The following is a 20,490-nucleotide window of genomic DNA, read 5'->3' as shown; positions in this document are numbered from 1 at the left end:
TTTCTTAATATTCACGTTAAGTTATGTGTATGCCGTGTGTGAAAGCTGAATATTTAGGTTTTAAGTGATATGGTAAGAAAGATTAATACTAGGTACCAAAACGTTGTTCTCCGAATTATGAATGTTCTCTTTTTACTTTTCAGGATCGAAGTACCAGTCTAACCTTAATGAGATTGATAAATCGGAGAGGAAGTCATCACATGATACAGGAAAAGGTTCTTACAATTGGCCGCAGGGAGAAGACGCAAGTAAGATTTATTAAATAATTAAATATTTGTTTAGAAATGTTAACAATTGTACTAAAACTGTCTTATCTATGTACTAGCATACACATGCTTAGTACCAATTTACAATATGTATAAGAAAGTATATATTCTATGAAGTCTACGTTCCAAAAAATAGAACAGTTGGCTGCTTTTTCACAGTTGCTAGTGTTACACCATCTTCGTAAATTCATTATTTTTAATAATAAACTTACAAAGTAAATAACCAGTAATAACGTTCCAAATTATCTAATATCATCTCGGTTCGCCATGTCTAACATTTCACGAACAACTCTAAAATAATCTGATTCTTAAAAATCTGATAATTGATGGAAATATCCATCGTAAAGCTCTTGCTTTAACGATTAGACCTCCGCGTGAAACCGTGTATATTGACAAGGATGCAATACCTAAGGCTTCTTCTATTATCGCTTAGGAAAGATATGTACTGTACAACAGTCTTCGTCCGATGGTCTTGCTCAGCATGCATTCTTCGCGCAATTATGTATATTATATAAAACGACCTAATATATCCATGTGGTAATCTAGTATAGATCTAATCAACAATAAAATTATAGAAAATTTTAATTCAAAATGCTTCTCCTAACAACATTTTAGAGTGACAGATGGCTAAAGTTGGAAGAAAGAAAAAGAAGGATCTTGTAGGATTTTCTCTTCTCTGTAGTTTTATGAGACCACCTATATCTATAAAAAAAATCTTCATCTTTTATATATTTTTCATTCCGTAAAACTCACGTTCCTCTCGTAGTAAAAAAAGTTCAATATTAGTCTGAAGAGATTTACTTAGATAAAATTTCTGAGCAAAGGTTTTGGACCGAAGGCCTTCCAAATTCGAATTACGGAAGCTTTTGTTTTATCTACGTCTGATTTATAAAACTTGGTTAGGTTATTTTTGTACATTTCTGGTTCCCAAAACCGAAACTACCTTCCAGAGATAAAGTCGAAAATAATGACACTAAATCCTTACAAATTTCCTTAGGTCTGACTCAATGACTCCTGCATTTTTTAAATATAGAGTTTGAAATTAAACTATAATTACTCTCGTATGCATATCGTAATTTTGCTGCCTACTCTATAGTATCTGATCAAAACGTAGGTACAGTACAAGAAATTTCTATAGTTTTGAAGTCGCAACTTTGATAATTGATTAATATTTTAAAACTTGAACTAGTTTTAAAACCACGTACGAAAATAATATCATAACTAAGTTTCGATGGTAATTCACCTTTATTACGTATATTTTGTTGATAGTTTCACTACCAATTCGAATGAAACTATTGACAATTTATTTGATTGAAGACTTCCTTGTATCAAAAATCATGGAGTAATTTATCGAAAACATACCATGATCAAAATACTACTACTAGCAAGAATATTTGAAAACTTTCTACTGATTTCCTGTTAGCATGTTCACTATCCAGCTTTTATATAGGAGGTAGATAGAAAACCGTTCGTGTTTCCTAAAGGGTTGAAGACCTCAAGCAAAAAACTAAAACCAAATTTACTTCCAATACCAGTATTACAAATTTAATGACACGTGAAGTTACTTTGTTAGAGTATTTCATGGAGCAGAAAGTGAATCCAAATTCGAATTGCCGATATGCATTTTATACATTTTGCCACGGATAAAAGATTTATTTAAATCGATATTTTTTAAGAAATCATTCCTTCAGAGAAATATCTAAAAAAATAAAGAAAAGGTACGGGCCACTGTACTAAACGTTCTCGCACCAAATCGTATATCATGTTGTGCTGCAGTTGTTAATGAAATATTTCCTTGTGAAATATGAACAAAGTTCTAAGACGTTTGCGAGAAACAATCACCGAAAGAAAGCATCTCAAAAGTAAACTACTCCTCCTAGATTTTTCCAGAAGAAATAACTTATGCCATATGATAGGGCTATAATTGAAATATTTGTTTATAGTATAATAAAATTCCATTATTGGTATTTCATAAATTTGTCAAAAACAAACTCACTCCAAGAGTAAATTAGCCATTGTAGATATTCTCATAGAAGTAATATGTGGAACATTATAATAATAATAATGAAACATTATGAAATATGACCAAAATCGCTCGTATTGTTTTCGGGAAAGTAGTCTGAAAATAAACTTATTTCTAAGAGAAAAATACCTCTTGTGACTTTTTTTTCGTAAGGAATAATTTATACAATATTATAGAATTGTTAATGAAATATTTATTTATGAATATGAAAGAGATTGCCTGTTCCGTTATTGATAAAATTACCCAAAAAGACACCACCTGGAATAAACTATTCGCCGTAGACATTTCAGCACAAATAAGTTAGCCATACACCACAATGAAAATCGCCGGGGTCATTTTTTATAAAATCGTCCAAGAAACACTACCAGGAATAAACTGCTACTTGTAGATTTTTAAGCACAAATGAATTATACTATATTGTCAGGTTACTAATGAAATATCTACTTATGAAGTGTGAAGAAAACTCCATTAGTTATTTTTAAGAAAGTAGCATGAGCTGTTTTTGAGCAAATCGTCCGAAAAACTCACCACCCTCAAGAATACACTATATCTCATCCATGTTTTAGGACAATGAATTATACTATATTGTCAGGTTATTGATGCAATACTTATTTTTGAAATAAGGAGAAAATTGCCTTTGTTGTTTCTGAGAAAATCGTCCGAAAAAACTCACTTCAAGAATTAACTGCCCCTCATTCATTTTTTTAGGACAGATGAGTTATGCCGTATTGTCAGGTTAGTAATGACATATTTATGAAACATGAACAAAATCACCTGAGTCATTTTTGAAAAAAAAAACATATCCGAAAGAAAACTCACCCGCAAAAGTAAACTACCCGTTCTCGATTTTACCCGCAGAAATTACTTATAGCACAGTATAGGGTTGTTTTTAGAAAATCGATTTATGAAATATAAACAAAATCGTTAGAGCCGTTTTTGAGAAAATTGCATTATTTTTACCGTTAAGTAAACTACCTTTAATTTTAGAGAAAGGAAGAAAATTAAAAAAAAAAGTCCCCCTGGAAGACCACATAAAAACTTGTTACAATCTTGCTACTTCTTTGACGCGAGCTGAGTTCTTTTTAAAACTTCAATATTAGTGCATTTAGGAAATTGGCACTATCGAGGAACGTATATGCTTTGAAGGGAAACATCTAACAGCCTATTTGCCACGAATATTTTTTCACATAGTCTAGAGGCCAAGCATTCATAACCCACGAAGTAGATACTGTTAAGAGAAGAAGTGAATGTCCCGTCATTGGTCAGGCTATATTACTATAGGTAGAAACGTAAAATTTGGACAGAATACTCCTTTAGTCACACATTCAAGAGATATCATAAGAAAAGATTTATTGAAGTATATACCCTAACTGTACTTAAGGAGATAAAGTGCCTGACAAAAATTGACTATCTTATGAGTCTCCGAACATAGAGAGGTGACACTCGGAATACAGACTTTCCATTAAAAATTTTAAAATATGTCTTTAAGCGAATTTGAAAACTCCTTTCTTAAGGAAAAAGAGATATTGCTTTTATATTGCTCAAATATCTCTTTCTTTATTCACAAACGTCAAATGTAAAGATCCGCTTAAGTCAGAGATGTGTGGACTTCGGATTACAGGCTCTTAATTTAAAATAATGAAATATGTTTCAGCGTTTCAAAATATTCCACTTCTAAGGCGGACATTTGTATATCCAAGTTTCCATTTCTTTTCCTTTATCCTGAAAATGCCGAATGTAAGGATTTGTTTAAGTTGATGTGAAATTCAGTAAATAAATCCTTAGTTAAATTAATGAAATAGGTTTTCTAGTGTACCTAAAATTTCTACCTCTTTCTATAATATCAAAATATCAGTTTCTTTATTATAAAATCCCCAGTCTTAAATTCGCTTAAGTTGGAGATGTATTAATTCGGTGTATAAATTCTTAATTAAAAGTAAGGGAGTATACGTTTCAGTGTTTTCAAAAACTCCTGGCCTAAGGAAAGAAAGAGAGCAATTTCTAAAATATTCAAATCTATCTTTTTTATACACATACTGCTCAATATGATGATTTGCGTAAGCTGAAGGTATGTTCTTCGACAGTGGCGTGCACAAGGGAAAGTTTCGGGGTTTAACATACCTTTGGGCAGAGTTTTATGCAAAAATAAGCATTTAACATGTTAGGATATGTATACAAACACCTGAAATTATATGAACTTTGGTCCATGAATCCCTCCTTGAAATTCATGTACACCAATAGTCTTTGGTACACTAATTATTCATTTGAAATTACATGATTCGACGCTTTCAAAAATTCTGAACCTAAAGGAAAAAGAAGCTGACAACCTCTATAATATCCAAATTTAAAGTTTTATATTTATTGCGCCTTATTCGTACTGTGCCCAGAAGAGACGCTTCAGCTAGTATTGATATAATTTAATGATCATTTGTTTTCTTACAACACAATAATTCTCCTAATGTTGTAAATACTAAAGAATTAGTTTCCAGAAGTGTTCCTTTCTGTTTAAGGGAGTACATTAGAAACAATAGTAGTAGTAGTGGTTTTGTTTCTAACATAGTATATTACACAGCTGTTATATATTTGTAACTTTCTTACTTTCATACCTGAATGCTCTTTGACAATAAAGGGTATTTTTATATAAAAGTACTTAATAACTGAAGACGAGATTCCTGAAAACTTCAAATGAACAGTGGCACACAGCTACATGATGTTACTCACTACACTAAGAGCGCATTACTATGAGCTACCTCCTTTCATCTCTGTTACTGTTCTGTTGACGCTGTAGCCACTATAGGATTGAGTTTGCTACCATGCAGGATGACACTTTTTGACCTTTATCATCTTTTACATTATTTTCTGCATGGCACTTGTGTATTTACTTGGCAGCTACGTTTACATGATTTATTTCCATTAGAGAATGTGCATATTAATCAGTAATATAATGGAAGGAAAATGGATTTCCTTATAAGCAGACACGAGGGACGTAACGATCTACGTTCAACTTTTTGGACTTAGATTTTGAAAGGAAGTCTTGTTTTTTGTGACCAGAAGTGTACCTTGTATAACCATTCATGTTACGTGCTCACTGAAAACTTTTGTCCTTAATATGAATAATATTGAAATAATATTATAATGTATTATAATTTAATTTAATTTAATTAGAACCTTGTTCTACATTGCCTTCCAATCTTTTAGCGTGAGAGAACCGGGTTCGATTCTCGGTGGGAGCTCGTGTGGCTCGAATTCCAGATTAAGATTTAGTTCTATATTTCATATAGTCCACTACTGAGTGGGACTCTAAACTAAAGTCAAATACAAAATTACTGTCTTAAAAATTAAAGTAGTAGTACGACTATTTAACACATGATGATCATACAGCCATGACAAAATAAAACATAAAAACTTTATACCTACGTTTCTTTCAGAAGTTCTCTGCTCTTATTGTAATAGAATTGAAACCAAAATCATCTATACATTCTTTTTGTTGTTGCCTTTCTTATAAGCCTATTTATTAGAATAAATTTAATATAAGGAGTTAATTGTTTCATCATTATGTATCTACTCCAGAAAGAGAGGGTATACATGTAGGGTAGTGTTGTGAGCTGATAATACTTCCTTGCCGTTCCAATGTGTCAAATCATCTTACACTATCCCGACTTAAACTTATATAATTAGTTAGTTAGTACTTATCTTGACAATCATTAATTATGTTCTTCACATATTTACAACAGTTAAACTGCTGTTAGACACAATTTCAAATTACACTAATTTCACTTCGCTTCTATGTTTTCCTTTAATCTTTCCAGCTATCTTGTAGAGGTTGGTTTATATTTAAAGATATATTTCCCAGTTACGTCTATTGTATCTGGAAATGATAGAAAATACAAGCATCACCATTACAGCTTACACAGCAACAAAAGGGAAAGAAAGAAAACTTTTCTGCAGGATACAATTTTGAATTCAACGCTGACTAAAACAACTGAATAAGTCACTCTCTGATTAATTACAGAGAACATTTACTAGTCACTTCTTTGTTCTATGAAATGTTAATTCAAACAATCTACGAACATTTTTCTGACTTTTGTTCCAATGATAAATTACTGACTACAGCTTCGGTTCTTTGGAAAGACAGTAATCTTTTCTCTAGATTAAACAACTCCAAAGAGATTTTGATGAAAATGAAAACAAGATAGTTTCTCCTTGTCCAATGTCCTTGTTCACTAGGAAAGTTTCTTTTTGGGTTTGGAAAATTGGTTTTGAGCTCCTGTAGAGATAATAAGGGTCTGTGCAGACTATAGTGGGCGTTGTTGCAAAATTTGCTTTTCCGTAAAAAGGAAATACTTGTCGGCCTTCTGTATGTGTCTCTGTGTATGTAGGGGGGAAGAGAGAGAGAGAGAGAGTTAGTAAAGAAGAGACACGCGTTAACTCGAAATGCCCTCAGAGACAAAAAGGCACAATTCTCTCGACAAAACGTGACACTTCATCCCCCTTTTGCCTTTTTGAGTATCTCAGGTGTGAAAATGGTACTGTTATTTGGATTCACTTCGTGATGTTTATCTTCGACTCAAGTTTCGTTGTCGTCTCCTGTGTGCCTATCAGGGGGGAAAGGGGTAGCAAAGACAATGGAAAAGGAAGGACGGAAGAAGGGATAAGAATTCATGAGAAGGAGCTGAATCTCGAGAAAACGATAGGAAAGGGAACGGCAGGAGAGCTAACTGCAAGTGCCATGTCTTCGCTGTTGAGTAATCAAACCATTTTCTATTGTGTACTCATGCTATTGTTTCCCAGATGACAGCTCGAATGGATTGAAAATGAGGCCTGGTTTAGAACATAGAACTTATATATATATATATATATATATATATATATATATATTTACCTATCGTTCCCTTCCCGCTACACGTTGCGCCCGCCCTTTTATCTTTATTTCCTACTGCTCTGTCATTTCTAATTAAACTTGATTACATGGAATTTTGTGACTTCATTGTTAACTTGAATTGACTTTGTGTTCTCTACTCAGTGTGACAATGTTAGTCTTGTAAGTGAACATTTCGAACGTAAAGTGTGTATATATGGTGGATGTAGAGTCCAGGATAATTGAATTATTATACTTTTCTTACTAAGATATGGAACAAACAGTTTCGCTTACTGAGAAAATAATCGTTGGTGCTACTTTTAGTGGACAAATATATCTGTTTTACTAGTGTTTCTGGTAGAGTGATGACAGCAATTCATCATTTAAATGACTTTCTAATTGTCCTTACATGTATATTTAATGTTAAGGGTGCTAAAAAGTAAGAGATAGTTAGTTTACTTAAGACTTGACTGTGATATTCCTATTCTTGAAGACATACTTTCTTCTATAAAACACATGAAAATGGATAGTGTTCTCGAACCCTACTCTATTCTCCAGAACTGATATGCTATACCTGTGAATAATATCTCATATCAATCACCGAACAGACTTGTTATATTTATTTCATCTTTATTGTAAAATCAATGAAAAGTATTAAAGTGTAAACTCTATTTAGAACACTCATTCAATAATTCATTAAGGCAAATTGCTTGTGCCTTTTCAAACTACGTATAACTGCTGAACAGAATTGTGGTACTATTGTTGAGATGCAGATAATAACTTACAGTTACTAGATTTGATGATCCTAAAATTATTTGAACTGAACATTGACGTAAGGTAACTCTTATTCTTAGTGTCATAATCCCGACGAAACGGTGAATTGACAGAATATATAAAGTGTTCTAGCAGAGTTTCAACATGTATTACTAATTTAGTATATTATTATTAATTACTAACTTATTCAAAGTTTAACTTCACACTGTAATTTTGCTTTTCTGTATTACTGAGAAGATAACCAAGAACGTTCTATCGCTTTTTGTGGATGTCTGTGCTCAATTCGCCCTCAAGCCGTGAGTTGAATGTGAGTTGAGATAAGGCGAAGGTAAGTTGTTGTGTGGGTATATCCAACATACTACCTGATTGTGGCAGTTCAGTTACACCGTGAACTGCGTAAGAACAGAGTGAGCATGGGACCTCTACAGAGCGTCATAAGGGTGTGTATGCTATATACGAGTTCAAATTGTGATCAAACGCCGCCGCAGTGAGGCGGATGATATGCCAGGCCTTTGGTGAAGGTGTCGTGACTACGCGAACAGTGCAGAGGTGGTTTAAGAACTTTAAGGACGGTGACGAAACTTTCGAAGACGCACCACGTGCCGGAAGATCAACACATGTACAAAATGAAGATCTGCATGCAGAAATTACGGCAAACTGTGGCCAGACATGCGAAGAACTGGGACTACAATTGAGTGTGAGAGGACAAACCATTCGGCGGTACCTCCATCAACTTCGGAAGCACTACAAATTAGGTCGATGGGTCCCACATGATATGACTTGGAGCCAGAAGGCAACGCGAGCAGACACATGTGTTTCTTTGCTGTCTCGTCTGAAGAAGGAGCCATTTCTGAACAGATGGAAATGTGATGAGAAGTGGGTGCTTTACGAAGCTCCACGGCGCCGTCATCATTGGTTAGCATCCCATGAGCTGGTTCCAAAATAGCCGAAACCATCACTGCAACAGAAGTAGGTCCTCCTGTGTGTTTGGTGGAATGCTCGTGGCATCGTGTATCTGGAACTGCTAGCAACTGGTCAGAGCATCAATGCAGCTGTGTACTGTCAGCGATTGAGCCGTGTTAAAGAAAAAAATCGGAACTCTGGAGGTAACACATCTGAATCGCAAAAGGGTCCTCCTGTTACAGGACAATGCTAAGCCCCATATGACTAGGATGACCCGGGACACCATTCTGCGCCTTGGATGAGAAACAATATTGCATCCACCATACTCCCCGGACATTGCACCGTTCGATTATTACCTGTATTATTCCTAGGATAATCACCTCACAGGAGTCAGAGGTGAAAATAGTGGTGGAAAAAGAGATGGAAAATGCACTTGATATCTTCTTTGCTTCACGGCCTACCAAGTTCTACCGCGATGGAATTCATGGCCTTCCAGAACATTGGCTAAAGGTCGTCGATGCTTTCCAGGTACACCTTAGGTGATATATCGATGTTTCAAGGTGATGGGTTAAAAAGCGACAGAACTTTCTTGATTACGTTTATACAACATTTTGACAGCCTACGAAGCAAGGTCAACCAAAGCATTAAACCTTTGATGACTAAAGTCAGAAAGAATGATAATAATTGTGCTAATTGTACATGATTTCTTCTACGTATTTTTGGCTTAATTTGCAAGCAAATAGGGGAAAATTATTTATTTATTTATTTATTTATTTATTTATTTCCTCCAACAGAGAGATCTCTCCAATTATAGGAGGTGTACACAATTGATTACATTATTATATAATAATAATAATATGTAAAACAGAAATTTATAAATGAAAATATTAAAAATGAAAATATTAAGAATATTAAGCTAACAATAAGCAAATACAGTATATAGCTTAGTATACGGACATTCCACAGATCAATGCATACATTTTATGAAGCACGAACTCATGCTCTCATTTTAGAAATAGGCATACATACATAATACATATATATACTTACATATACATATATAAACACATACATACACCAATATTTATACATGCAAATATATATGGACGAACACATATACATATCTCGCACATTTCACATGCACACATCCATGTGCTCACCATTGATATTGTACATTACAATAACATGAAAAAAGAAAATAATCAAATGTCATTATCGTAGTTAATATAGTAATATCCGATATTAATTACGTTTTCCATTTAACTTAATTTTACACAAATATCTGTTCAATATTTTTTTAAATATTTTTTCTTTCAAACTTAAGTCAATGTCATCGACACTCTTAGCTATATTATTATATAATGAACATAATCTTATTAAAGGTGAGTTGTTGTATGTATTTGTTTTCGCAGTTGCATACCATAATAATTTCCTCGTTCTTAAAGTTCTTGATTTTATATTGAATTTGATATACTGCAAAAACTCACTGTTATCGAATTTACCATTTACTATTTTAAATAAACACATTTCTTGTAGTATAACACATCTATCCGAAAAAGTTGAGTAATTAAATTCACCTAGTAGTCTGGAATACGAAATTTTATTAGTAATTGCAGATTGTCCAGTTTTCTTGTAATATAGATACCTTAAAAACCTTTTCTGAATTGCTTCTAATTGATTGTTTTGAGTTACGTATTTCGTAATCCAGATCACCAAGGCGTACTCCATCTTTGATCTTACAATACTTTTAAAAATAGTTCCTATAACATCAATGTTTGTAAACATTTTCGTGTTTCTTATTATAAATCCTAATTGCTTAAAAGCGTTATGTGTTAGCAACAATGTATGTTTATTAAAAGACATATCACAACTGAAAGTAATACCCAAATCTTTATATGTATATACACGTTCTAATACTTTGTTATCTATCTTATAGGGATTAATTTTAGTTAACCTTCTTTGCTTTGAAAATATCATGAATTTACACTTGGTAGTATTAAAATATAATTTATTTTCTATACTCCACTGATATATGTTATTTAGATCCTCATTCAGTTTTAATACATCCTGATTTTCTTGTATATCTTTGTATAATTTTAAATCGTCAGCATATAATAAACATTTGGAATATTTAACGTATTTTGGGAGGTCATTTATAAAAAGTAGAAACAATAAGGGTCCTAAGCTTGAGCCCTGCGGGACACCGGAATTAATATTATAACTGAATGATCTTATGTGATTGAAGTATACATACTGTTTTCTCTTATACAGGTAACATTTAAACAATTTTAGTAAATTTGATGAGAATCCAAACCTTGAGAGTTTTCTAAGTAGTATGTCATGATTAATTGTGTCAAATGCCTTTGCAAAATCAATATATATTGTGTCTACTCGTTTGCGATCATGAATAGCTTCATGAACGAATTGAGTGAAATTAAGCAAATTTGTAACTGTCGATCGTCCAGGGTAAAATCCATGCTGGTTTTCATAAATATAGTTCTTTACATGGTTAAAAACACGATCTTATAATATTTGTTCGAAAACTTTTACTGGTGCACAAATTATGGCTATCGGTCTATAATTTTCTATTTTACTCTTATCCCCATTTTTAAAGATTGGTGATACTTTAGTAATTTTCCAGATTTCAGGAAACGTTTGGGTTTTAAGTATTAAATTGAAAAGTATAGACAGTGGTTCTAGTAGTATTTCCGAGCATGCTTTTATTACATATGGAGGAATACCATCTGGTCCACATGCTTTTTTAGGTTTTAACTTCGTAATAGCTTTCCTATACTCTTCATTCGACACTCTATCAATTTCCAAACAGTTGCTTACCTCCATATGTTCTTCCTCAGGAGGGTTGTATGATGATATATTTTTATCATATACTGATTTAAAATAATTTGCAAAACCATCAACAATTAGTTTGTTTGTATTCAATGTATTACCGTTTAATGTCATACTACCGCTTTCACTATTATTATTCTTCTGTTTACATTTTATATATGACCAGAAAGATTTTACATCCTTTTTAACCTCAATTTCGCTTTCCCTAATATAATGTTCATACGCCTTACGAATAATTTTCTTTGTATCCTTTCTTATCTCCTTATACATATGTTTACTATATTCTGAGTCTTTCATGTGCCTCCTATAATGTTCTTTTAATTTTAACTTGTTTATTATATCTTTTGTAAACCAGCACGGATATTTTCTCATACTACATTTTCGCGTTTTAGGTACTGTATCAATGATTATCTTATTTATTATATCATAAAATGCGTTAGTTGCATCATCAACATTACTAAATTGTTTTAAAACCGACCAGTCAACTTCTCGAATTAATTGATATAGTTTTAAAAAATTAGCTTTCTGGAAGTTGAATACAATTTTTGTTTCATTTTTTAGTGGATAATTTTGCCCTTTAAACGGAATAGTGATTTCTAGTGCAGGATGATGGTTATCTTCATTTATAATCGGCAATTCACTTCTTTGTACAACAATACCATTCGAAATATTACTAAACACTAAGTCTAAAGTTCTACAAAAATAGTTTTTTATATTATTTAAAGAATGAAGATTTTGTAGGCTCAAAAAATTAGCTAATGAGCGATAGCATTCACCACCGTTCAAGAAATTATAGTCTGTACCTGTAACTAGTGGTAGATTAAAGTCTCCAGCCACTAACACGTTATTTTCCTGAAACAAGTCATTTTCTTCAAATATTTGAAAGAAATTTAGATAATGATTTAAACATGAAACAGGGGGGAAGTATACAGTTACAAAATAAAATGTTTTACAATATGCAACTACCTTAACACACAAATTCTCAAGCTCATTACGTATCTCAATATTAGTGGCTGCAAACTTGTTTTTAATTGCTATGAGTACTCCACCACCTTTTTTATATAGTCTATCCTTCCTATACACTTTATAATTATAATCAAACATTTCTGAGTCGACAATATCAGGTTTAAGCCATGTTTCTGTTAATATAATTATATCATAATCACATTGTGCAGTATTTATATATAGATCGTTTGTTTTTGTCCTTAATCCTCTAACATTTTGATAGTAGATATTTAAGATACTTCTGTAAGGACTAACTATCAGTTTCTATGTACTTCACAAAAATATTTTACGACAATGCGATTACATCTTCTAATGTTTTTAACTGTATCACAGAATCACCTTGACTTTTTCTCAAAAATATTCGTCCGACATTATCTACCCATAAGAAAGCATAACTTTTCTCGCGTTTCAATTTTCTCGCGTTTCCAAAGATTTTTCTCCGGTACGCAGTTAAACTCTGGTTGATATAGACAATACCTTCATTCATATAGCCCAGTTGATTTATACTTAGATTTCTTTTTACTTTCCTTCTAGCTAAAAATTTATCTTTATCTTCTCTTCTTACAAATTTGACAATAATGCCACTATCTGTTTGATGCGGAAGTTTCTTTAGTCTGTGACAAACATCAATAGATTCCCGTGTAATATCAATATCTAACACCCTACCTACATTTTTTACAATTTCGTATGTATCTTCATTCTGTTTTTCCGGAATGCCATATATTTCGATAGTATTTCTTCTTCCGTACTGTTCAATTTCATCCCTTTCTAGCTGAGCATCCTTTAGTTGTTTTTTTAGTGAAATATTTTCTTCCTTTAACTGTTCTATTGTTTTCATACATTCACCTATGGTTTCGGATTGATTTTTAATTATGTTCATAGTTTCGTCAAGTTTTTCATGCGCGAGGTCTAACGATTTACCTAGTTCCTGTTCTCTTTCAGTATTACTTATGTAGCGCCATATCATAATGCTACTGTAGAAAGACTTCAGTTGAATTCTTTTCTGTTATGTTTAGAAAATTGACTTTAAATTATAAGAAGTGACTATAGTGTCATTATTGTACAAAAGAAAATTAGGGATGTGGTAGCTAAATGATTGATTGGTTACTTCTGGCGCAAGGGGTCCCTGGTCCTATACTCACTCCCAACTAGTGGACTTTCGGGAGGGCAAATACAATATGTGTTAATTTTCTAGAAGTTCTCCGTTTCTTCCACTTTATAATTCCACCATTTTGTTCATTATCTTCATTACCGTTTCCCATAGTCTCGGAGTGTGACATACAACGTTAAACCGAAACTAAAATAGAAAATAAGTTTCTATATATCTGGGTTAAAATAAACCTTAATACAGAGGAAATTATAATTTTCTTTTCTCAGACGATAGTACCAATTCTGATATAAGACATGGACCTCTAATATGGCATTAACCCTGTGCTTAGTATATTTTCCCCCTGCCACTAAAGCCTCAGTGTATTTATCATTCATCGATTTTCTATGTACTATTGTAAACCCAAACGACAACCTTCTCTTAATAGGTGACTGGAACTTACCGGAAATACAAGGCTCGAGTTTTGAATTTGACACTGCTACTGGTACCTACAATGACCTCTATAATATTATGTGCTACCTCAACTTGAATAGTATTAATAACATCATCAACTTCTACGGCAAGACACTAGACTTAGTGCTTACCAATATCTCTAATGCCACTGTTTCTCACGAACAACCCCCCTTAGTTTCAGAAGACCCTCACCATCCTTCCCTCTTAATAGAATTTAGACAGGCACAACAGCCCAAATCTTCAACTTCTGAAATAAAACCGTGTTATAATTTTTCCAAAGCAAATTTTTTTGACTTGTATAATGAACTTTCGCGTGCTGACTGGAAACGGGTAAATGATTGTGCTAATGTTGACCTAGCGGTAGAAGAGTTCTATAACATTTTATACTCAATCTTTGATAAATGTGTTCCATCAAAAAAAAAAAAAAAAAGATATTCTCGTAACTATCCCATATGGTTCACTAGAAATATAATTAAACTTGTGAAAAGTAAGAAATACCACCATAAAAAATGAAAACGTGGAGGAGTTTTTTTCAGAATATCATCACGAAAAATTTTGTAGTATTAGAGCTTGCCTTAATAGAGAAATCAACGAAGCTTATAAAAACTATGTACACGACTGTGAACAAAATATGCTAGAAAATCCAAAAGCTTTCTGGTCGTATAAAAAAACCCTAGAAAATCAGATCATAACTCTCTTCGATTTGAAAACAATATTCTAAAACATAACTTAGAAATTGCAAATGCTTTTGAACAGCACTTTCAAAAAAATCGTCAGCAACTCATCACCTACTTATGTCATACAAAACACTTCAAATCTTGAAACTTCTGAAATCATTGACAACCTAAATTTTCACCCCATACATCTGACCGAAGTAGAAAATGCAATTAAAAATCTCAAGCCTAGAAGCTCCCCTGGCCCGGACGATGTACCTCCATATGTAATAAAAGGATGCGCTGAAATTCTAAAATATCCACTACTAGCTATACTTAATAAATCGCTATCGTCATCCCTGTTTCCATCTAAGTGGAAAATTTCGAATATTTTACCAATACCAAAAAGCAACTGCGACAACCATGATGTTCAAAATTATCGGCCCCTTGCCTTAATATCTGCCCCAGCTAAGATATTTGAATCTATCGTTTATCAAAGAATTTTTAACCATATTCGTCCTTTAATATCCTCATATCAGCATGGTTTTCTGCCGAAGAGATCTACAACAATTAATCTCGTTGAATTCATACACTTCATTGCGGAGCAAATTGACAATAGAAATCAAGTTGATACAATATATACGGATTTCAGAAAAGCTTTTGATACACTGGATCATGATATTTTATTGAACAAGCTTATTTCATTCAACTTCACTCTCGAAGCTAGACAATACCTAATGTCATACCTCTTTCATCGCAGCCAACATATAATTTATAAAAATATAACAACTCCAAGTTTCATTGTAACGTCAGGGGTCCTTCAGGGCTCAAACCTTGGTCCATTATTATTCTTAATCTTTACAAATGATCTCCCAAATGTGTTACCAAATTGTACTAAATTATTATTTGCTGATTATGTAAAACTCTATCGAAGAATTTCCCAGCCCTCCGATGCTCTCGCACTACAAGATCTAAGCGCACTACATATTTGCTGTATATCGAACAAACTTAATCTTAACATTAAAAAAAGTAACGTTATTACATTCACTAAGAAAACTAATAATCTCAAATTTAATTACAGTATAAACAACACTCCTGTACAAACAGTGGACACTGTGACTGATTTAGGGGTCACTATTAGCTTCAACTTCTCCTTCAACAAGCATATCAACCGCATTGTTAGTGAAGCCTACAGAAACATCGGCTTCGTAATCAGACTTGGCTCTGACTTTTCAAATACTAATGTTCTTAAAACCCTGTTCAAAAGTTACGTTAGATCCAAACTTGAGTAGGCCCTACTCTTCAATCATATGGCATCCCAACAGTCAGAAAAAGAAAACACGCCTTAAAGCGATTCAATCTCGTTTTGTGAGGTACTTAACTTATAAGGAAACCGGACTATATCCTAAATTCGAAAAGTATACCGACCTCCTTCGTAAGCACGATATCTCATCTCTCGAAGATAGACGTACCACCCAAGTTTTGATTTTCTTAACGAAATTATTGCAAAATAATATAGACTCTGAGTATTTACTATCCCAGTTAGAATTACATGTTCCATGTAAACGTACGCGCCCTAGAAATATTACTTTTCATTTACCTACTGCTAGAACAAATACGCTATACATGTCACCTATTAGGAGAATGTGTTATATTTTTAACTCCTATGCTGAAAGTAATCCTGAACTTGACATATTTACTATAAATGACCGTTCTCTAAGAACTATTGTGCAATCCTATTGAAGATCCATTAATTAAAATGGCCATATCTATAAATGTGTATTTGTAATTATGTAAGTGAATTCATGCATGCTCTAACTATGTGCAAACTGACTAGGTCACTATCATTAGGTAATATACCTGTTGTGATCTACATGTAACCATAAATAAATAAACTAAATAAATTAATGTGGAAACTAAATCACATAATGCTCCATCAGACATCGAACCGTGTCTCTATCAAGAAAAGCAGAAAGTATGCCTTGAGTCACAAATAAGTTCACATATCTAGGTATATCTTAATGCTCTTGTTTATGAAGAATAGTTTGTTTAATATGCAAAGAAAGTTGGTGAGAATAGTTGGTAAATTCAGAGTAAAGATGAGGAATTTATTCTCATGTGTTATACAGCGTGTCCTTTTCAATAACGAAGAAAAGCCGTCCTCGGCAGGGATTTTTTTGGTAGTAGGATAGCTAAAGTTTGGAATATTCTATATTATGGTGTTTTCAGTTATAATATTTATTGATTCGATTCCAAGGAGAAAGTTCCCACGAAATGACAAATGTAACAATTGTACGTCTCTGCAGCAAAAAGTGCTCAACCGATCGCATTGAAATTTGGAATATAGATGTTAGGTCTGAAATGATGTTACCGTGTACAGGAAAATGAATAAAAAATAACTATGCTATATTTTAATATATAATACATATAAATGTATGTATGTATGTATGCATATTAAATCATAACTATGGAACGCCTGAAAAAATTTTCCAAACTTGGTACATGTATGGTTATAGGCTGGAAACACTGCGGTAATACATTGCTAGAACCAAAGGGTTGAGAATGACTGATATGTAAAAATAATAATAATAATAAAAGCGATATTAATGTCAAATCCTAAGTTTCCAGAGTATCTTAGATAAACAATGACACTCTCCATGCCGCACTGTTAAAGCAAAACACCCTTACAAAGTAGAAGAGCTGATATGTAAACTTACTTTATCTTACGCTTAATCTTTTCAACGTGGATGATATGGATATCTACCCTTCTCAACATTGGATTGTAATGCAGATTGTGTGTATATATACGCTCAGAATTTGGTTTTATTGAATCTGAGAGCCTATGCCATAAATATACCATATTCTTCACTACTTTGCCATGAAACCTAGAAGTAGTGTTGCTCCAATAGATACCACAAAATACCGATTTTTCTTTTTTTTTGTATTTGTTTCTAATTCGAAACAAATTATAAAAATACTCACTTTTAGAAAAACACACTTTTAAAAAGCGAATCGTCTCCAAAGGTCCACACTTGACGGGTTTTCAAACAAAGAAAACTTTTTAATTACAAGTGGAAAAAGTTGAAATAGAAGTTGAAATTGGAAGAAGTTGAAGCTTGTAATAATTGTCATGTATTTTCAAAATAGTTTGTTTTAAAATATTGAATACCGTTATTATGAGTTTTAATGGAAGAACGATTGTAAGCATTATTCCAGAACCATAATTTATACTGACTGTAGCCAATAAACCTGTATGTGTGCTTTAAGCTTCGTCTGTCTATTCACTAAGCGTTTCTGTATATGAGAATTTGATCTCAACGTATAATGGATTTTACATGCACATGGTCTCCCATTGGGAACTGAAACCGTTTCAACTATAATGAATGGTAAAAAGTTTCAATATGGAGCTACAGGGTATAAGATGGTCAGTTTACATAGTTGTCCTACAAGGATTCAATCTTCTTTCTCTGTGCAGAGCTCAAGATTTTTTTTTTTTTTTTTTTTTTTTTTTGACTGATACACTGTGCAGAATAAATGAAACTGACTTCCAACATTACTAACCATTTATTAGCTAATCTCGTCAACTAACTGGGCACCGAGAATTAATTATTACTTAGATTTTATTTAAGTAGTTACACATGAACTCATTAAAAGAAGATATTACAAATTCTGTAATACTTTCAACCTACATTTCGAGTTCCCTATTAGCTATATGGTTAACGTGTTCACTTTCCGCGCGAGAATACATGGATTGAATCCTGCATGGAAGTTTACGTGGTTGGGATCCTACACTAAGGTAAACTTCACGTCTTAAATAGCCTTGTTACTGAACGAAACATGAACATCTAAAATCCCAACCAACCTCTTGAAGTAAGGAAAACCTTTGAAAAATATTATGAACACCTTGGGCTTATTTTGTTTTAATTCTAGGAAAACATCGAAGCTAGAAAAGTCAAATCATAGCTACCACATTTAACAACTTTCAAAAAATGATTTAATTAAAGACTTTGTGGCAAAATCCCGTCAAGTCCAAAAAACGAAAGTAGGAAGAAGATAGCTTCACAAGTGTTTCTCCTCATCCGATTTTCTTCAAACTTGACACACACAGAGACACACACACACACACACACACACATATATATATATATATATATATATATATATATATATATATATACTGGAGCGAAAATAAATCGACACGTATTTTTGTTTCTTTCGGAAAATAGGTTAAGGGAGCAAAGGGCCCCTTTTCAAAAAAAACTACACCTTCATTAAAAGGGCCACATTAATGAAACGAAACTCTGCCCATGCAAAGATGACTTCAAAGTAGGAAATACGTGTTTTGACGTTTCTGCATAAAAAGGGTTGAAGGGGGCAATGGCCTCCATCGAAATGACAAATTTGCCGAGATTAGTGCAGGCGTCCACAAAATGTGACCCCGGATCATTTTTTCGGAAACTGTTTGCTAAATGGATAAATCGGAGACCATGGATCCCATTATATTTTGTATGCATACGTTTTGAAATACTATTTTTGGGCCCAGTGTCCCAGAAGGGGTCCAACGCAAAATTTGAAAATAGCAAGATGGTTGAGTAGCATATCGAATGAAAGCTGTTGTTATATAGAAGAAGATGGAATAAATCTCAACCCTCTACAATAGCCTTGTGCAAAATGGCGGTGGGTCAAAATGGAAACACAATCTGCATTGAAAAGTCTATGGTCGCCTTTATAAATGTGAAACGGTGAGACAGACGTGAAACAGGAAAACACGTGTTTCACCATTTACAAAAAATACACAATGTATTGAGGTATAAAAAAATGTGTCAGAGTCTCTGACGAGTGGAGGAAGTCTCGACTGTCTACATCAGTGTTACAGAATGGTGGGCGAATATGTAAACACAAACTTGATCGAAAAGTCTATAGCTCTGAATCGTTGCTACAGACGTCAAATCAGGAAATCACGTAGTCCATCATTTCAAATGTAGGGTAACGTAGAGACAACCTAAAAACACTTAATATTTTTCTCTGTGTGTACGAGAAAAGGATTATAGATAAGGGATAAACGCCTCCTTTGAATGAAACCGTCTCCCTAAATGCCATATCTGTCAAAGAGAAGCTAGAACTACCTAAAATCTTCGCAAAACATAAACACGTCAAAACTATGCAGCTGGTGTCTAGGGAAAATTATATTAAGGTAGCGCAAACCTTCCAGCAGCTGAATAAAATGAACACCATATTTAATAATATAAGCTCGGCGCTAGAGAAACAATAATGTGCCTAAGTACAGGTGACCAGAAATTAGGGACAACGGGCGTTTGGTGTTTTTACGGGAAAACATGAGGCGTTTTGTGTTATGAGGGCACGTAAGGACGAAATCGATATTGAACGCAGTAAAATTAAATACCTCGGTAAATAGACCGGTGTTATACAGAAAGTGAAATCTGGGGTGAGACAGGAGACAAACAACGTCCCAAGGAAATGCAAATATGCATAGATACCTACGTGAGTCTGTCACACAACTGTATCTTGGTTTCAGAGACCTTTGATGCAGGCATGCCCTTTCCTGCTAATATAGTTATGCCCACAAAACAGGTGTGAAT

The 20,490-nt window shown here is 33.3% G+C and overlaps 1 protein-coding gene across 2 annotated transcripts in view; it reads left to right on the top strand.

Annotated features, from left to right (window-relative positions):
- Positions 1-20,490, top strand: part of LOC145678351 (protein CEPU-1-like) — a 1,025,842-nt gene that overhangs the window by 995,414 nt on the left and 9,938 nt on the right. For both annotated transcript variants that reach the window (XM_081748400.1, XM_081748399.1), the window contains one exon: positions 144-248. In XM_081748400.1, coding sequence (XP_081604526.1) covers positions 144-248 — 105 coding nt within the window. The remainder of the gene's footprint in view (positions 1-143; positions 249-20,490) is intronic.

Source organism: Thermobia domestica, chromosome 2 (genome assembly GCF_964235325.1).
Source record: "Thermobia domestica chromosome 2, izTheDome1.hap1.1, whole genome shotgun sequence".
In the NCBI taxonomy this organism is placed as follows: Eukaryota; Metazoa; Arthropoda; class Insecta; order Zygentoma; family Lepismatidae; genus Thermobia; species Thermobia domestica.
The sequence above is the reverse complement of the archived record's forward strand: the minus strand, read 5'-3'. Positions and strand labels throughout refer to the sequence as shown.